The sequence below is a fragment of the Bidens hawaiensis genome, unplaced genomic scaffold (genome assembly GCF_021521415.1).
Source record: "Bidens hawaiensis isolate Kalapana, Puna unplaced genomic scaffold, B.hawaiensis_p1.1 tig00032064_1, whole genome shotgun sequence".
Lineage (NCBI taxonomy): Eukaryota > Viridiplantae > Streptophyta > Magnoliopsida > Asterales > Asteraceae > Bidens > Bidens hawaiensis.
The window spans coordinates 208,366-211,979 of NW_027495431.1; the positions used below are offsets into that span (position 1 = coordinate 208,366).

At 34.6% G+C, this 3,614-nt stretch overlaps 1 protein-coding gene across 1 annotated transcript; it reads left to right on the plus strand.

Annotated features, from left to right (window-relative positions):
- LOC143582918 (phytochromobilin:ferredoxin oxidoreductase, chloroplastic-like) lies at positions 1-3,341 on the plus strand (the record flags this gene model as incomplete). The annotated part of the gene is made up of 6 exons (XM_077065379.1): positions 1-453; positions 1,907-2,026; positions 2,650-2,744; positions 2,827-2,920; positions 3,012-3,143; positions 3,240-3,341. Coding segments are annotated over exons 1-6 (744 nt in total), but the record flags the coding sequence as incomplete, so codon positions are not given.
- Between the last annotated feature and the right edge of the window lie 273 nt (positions 3,342-3,614).

Genomic DNA, 3,614 nt, shown 5'->3' on the forward strand with positions numbered 1-3,614 from the left:
AAAAGTGTAAAGTTCCAAGCCTTAGACAATAGCTTCAACTTTTAAGAAAATCAAGAAAATAATTAAAAAAAATAAAAAAAAAAATCCAACGGTTCAAACAGGAACACGTGACTATGTACCAAAGTACAAAACCTATGCTTCAATCTTCCTGTCTTCTAGATTACTGTCTGCACACAATCTATACACACACAAACATGCCACACAGGCTCAAAGCTAACTGACATATATCCAACTGCAAATCTTTCAACAACAATGAAGTGGTTATCATCATCATCAACTTTGTTACCTTCAACCATTAAACCACATCCATTATTATTATTACCAACCAGAACCAAGAGGTGTACATGTTTAATGAAAGCAGTCTCTGGTTATTATTCATACCAAAAGTTTATTCAGTTTGCTTTGGATGAAACCAAACTTTTGATTCCAGATTTGATTCCTTCTTACTTGCAGGTAATTATTATATTTATTTAGGGCATATTACATATTTGCTTTGAATTGTAAAAATGTGTGAATAATATATTAATATTGGTGGTTAGTAGGTAGGAAAGTAATCACTGAATGAAAATATAAGTTTAATCTAATTGTTTGAATTTTACAATTTTATAGAACCTTCTTTGACTTTGTGGTCAAATGAATAATTTCTAGTATCCTAGTTTAAAAATGGTGTATTGGTTTTTATTAATCCCAACCATTGGCGAAGCTTGGACATACACGTCGAGGGTGCTGGACTCAATATGTATAAAACAAATTCTTAAACTAGAGGGGGGTGGGCTTAAAATTTCGGTCGGAAACAGGTAAATTTACACTATGTAAAAGAATTTTTGGCCGAAAAAGGATAAATTTACACTACCGAGCAAAAAAACGGAGGGGGCCGTGCTCAAAATTTCGGTCTGAAACAGGTAAATTTACACTATGTATAAAAATTATCGGCCGAAAAAGGATAATTTTACCATACCGAGCGAAAAACGGACGGGGCCGGGTTCAAAATTTCGGTCGGAAACAGGTAAATTTACACTATGTAAAAGAATTTTTGGCCGAAAAAGGATAAATTTACACTACCGAGCATAAAAACGAAGGGGCCGGGCTCAAAATTTCGGTCGGAAACAGGTAAATTTACACTATGTATAAAAATTTTCGGCCAAAAAAGGATAAATTTACACCCCTGGCCCCAACTAAGCGACGCCACTGATCCCAACTATAATCTTTTAGTCGTTGCCGCTCCCAACTAACGAATTGACTGATAATGAATCCCACCTTTTATCATATTTGTTCCCAACGGTCCGCAACCAACAGAATTATAACGCCGTTGCCGGAAAAACGTTTTTGAACAGAAAAATCATTTTTTTTTCTGGAAAACTCATCATTTCCATCCCAAACATCTTTGTAACCTTAGATCGGACCTTTAGGAACCTTTTTCTAGTAAAAGCCCCAACTATTGAGGTCGTCAGGACGCTAGAACCATCGTCGGAATCGGTTGGTGGTGCTCAAGTGGTGGTGGTTGTTTGGTGGTGAGTCAGTTGGTTGCGGACCGTTGGGAACAAATATGATAAAAGGTGGGATCGTTATCAGCCAATTTGTTAGTTGGGACCTGCAACGACCAAAAGATGATACTTGGGATTAATATAAACCAATACACCTTTAAAAATAGGAGTAACCATATATTGTGGAACCCCATAGTAACAAGAACAATAAGATCACATAAAATGTAATGTGGTTCACTAGATCAATCTGGCCGGGCTATGTCCACGAGTGAACCTGAGAGATTTTTTTTTATTTACAATATCGTGATCACGAGTACACAACTACAATTCACATTTAATCTGGATTCAACGAGTTTATTGCAAAGGTCAAACTCTGCAAACTAACTTTGAAAATAAAGTTTTCGGTCCTTTTAATTTAACAGGATGATTTCAGTAGTTTAAAGGCGTTGGACGGGAAAACAGAGCTAAAGATGTGTTCATATCAAGCTCCAAAAATTCGGTTGCTTCGTAGTCTTTCTATAGAACAAAGTGATGGTATGCAGGTATATCTTTAACTTTCCTAATTAATAATCAAGTGTTATGCCAAATAACTTTCTATTTTAATCGTTACTAGGCCTGTAAACGACAGGAACGTTCGTTGTAATAAACGAACCGACATGAACAAGATTTTTTGTTTGTTTTATTTAACGAGTGAACATGAGCACATGTTTTGTTTGTTCATTTATGTTTGTGAACGTTCGTTTATGTTCGTTTGTTTTTGTCCATATGCATTCATTTATTAATGTTTGTTTGTTTAAGTTCGTGTGTTTATGTTCGTTTAACTCATTTAACTATGTAATTTTATAATTTTAAAAAATAATTAAACTTGTATTAGACTTCAATTGGCGTTCGTTTATGATTGTTTATTTATGTTCGTTTATGCTCATTTTTTTGTCAGTTATGTTCGTTTATATTCATGAACTGTTCATAGATTCTTAACGAACGGACATAAACGAACACGCACATGTTCATTTTTTTTAAAGAAAATCCATTCGTTTAATTGCCTGTGTCCGTGTTCGTGCTCATTTAAAGTTAAATGAACGAACACGGACATGCCCTCATTCATGTTCGTTCGGTTCGTTTACAGGCCTAATTGTTACTCTTTATTACTTTATGTCGTAATTAGGTGCTAGACTTTGCTGTCTTCCCGGAAGCAGAATATGACCTCCCAATATTTTGCGCCAACTTTTTCACCTCGGGCAACACAAATATCGTCGTTTTGTAAGTCTATTAAAAAAATTCATTAAAACATAAATAACCGTTTAATGCTATCTGTAAACTCGGTTTCTATGACGCGTCACAGGGACTTGAATCCTTTGCATGATGTCATAAATGAGGCACATTACAAGGACAAGTATTATAAAAGCTTGATTCCTCTCGGCTTGAAGTATACCGAGGTCCGTTGACTGTTGACTTTTTAATCTTTTTAAATTATCAGTTGTAATTTAATGAATGCCTAAGATTCATTTAATGACAGATTGTGTGCAGCTTTTACCTTGGGGAGGAAAACTCACGGGCGAGTCTTTGAAATTCTTCTCGCCGATAGTCATATGGACCAGGTTTTCTTCGAGTCATGAAAATTATGATGTCTTGTTTTCTGCATTCGTAGATTACTACAAGGTATCCACTTTGTGTGTGTCATGTCTTTTATCATAAGTGTTTTTATCACACTTTTTTTGTCTTTTTAGTTTTGAGTTTATTATTATGAACTGGCAGGCTTGGCTCGTTCTGATGGATCAGGCCCAGGAGACTGATGTTTCTCAAATAAGTTTGAATTGCGAGGCGCAACATAGGTATTTAACTTGGAGAGCCCAAAAGGTGTGTGCCTTGTTTAAATATATATATATATATATATATATATATATATAGGATTGGGATCATGTAAGAACTATTTTGAAATTGAAAAGTTTGAGAACCATTTTGGACCACAAAAAACCCAAAAATAAAAAAAAAATCACAAAACAAAAACAAAACGCAAAAATAAAAAAAGTTCTTATTTGTCATCCCGGTTTCATAAAATTTAAAAAAAACGTCTCGGTTTAGCTAAATTATACATATATGTACATACATGTTTTTCTTAACACATACGTA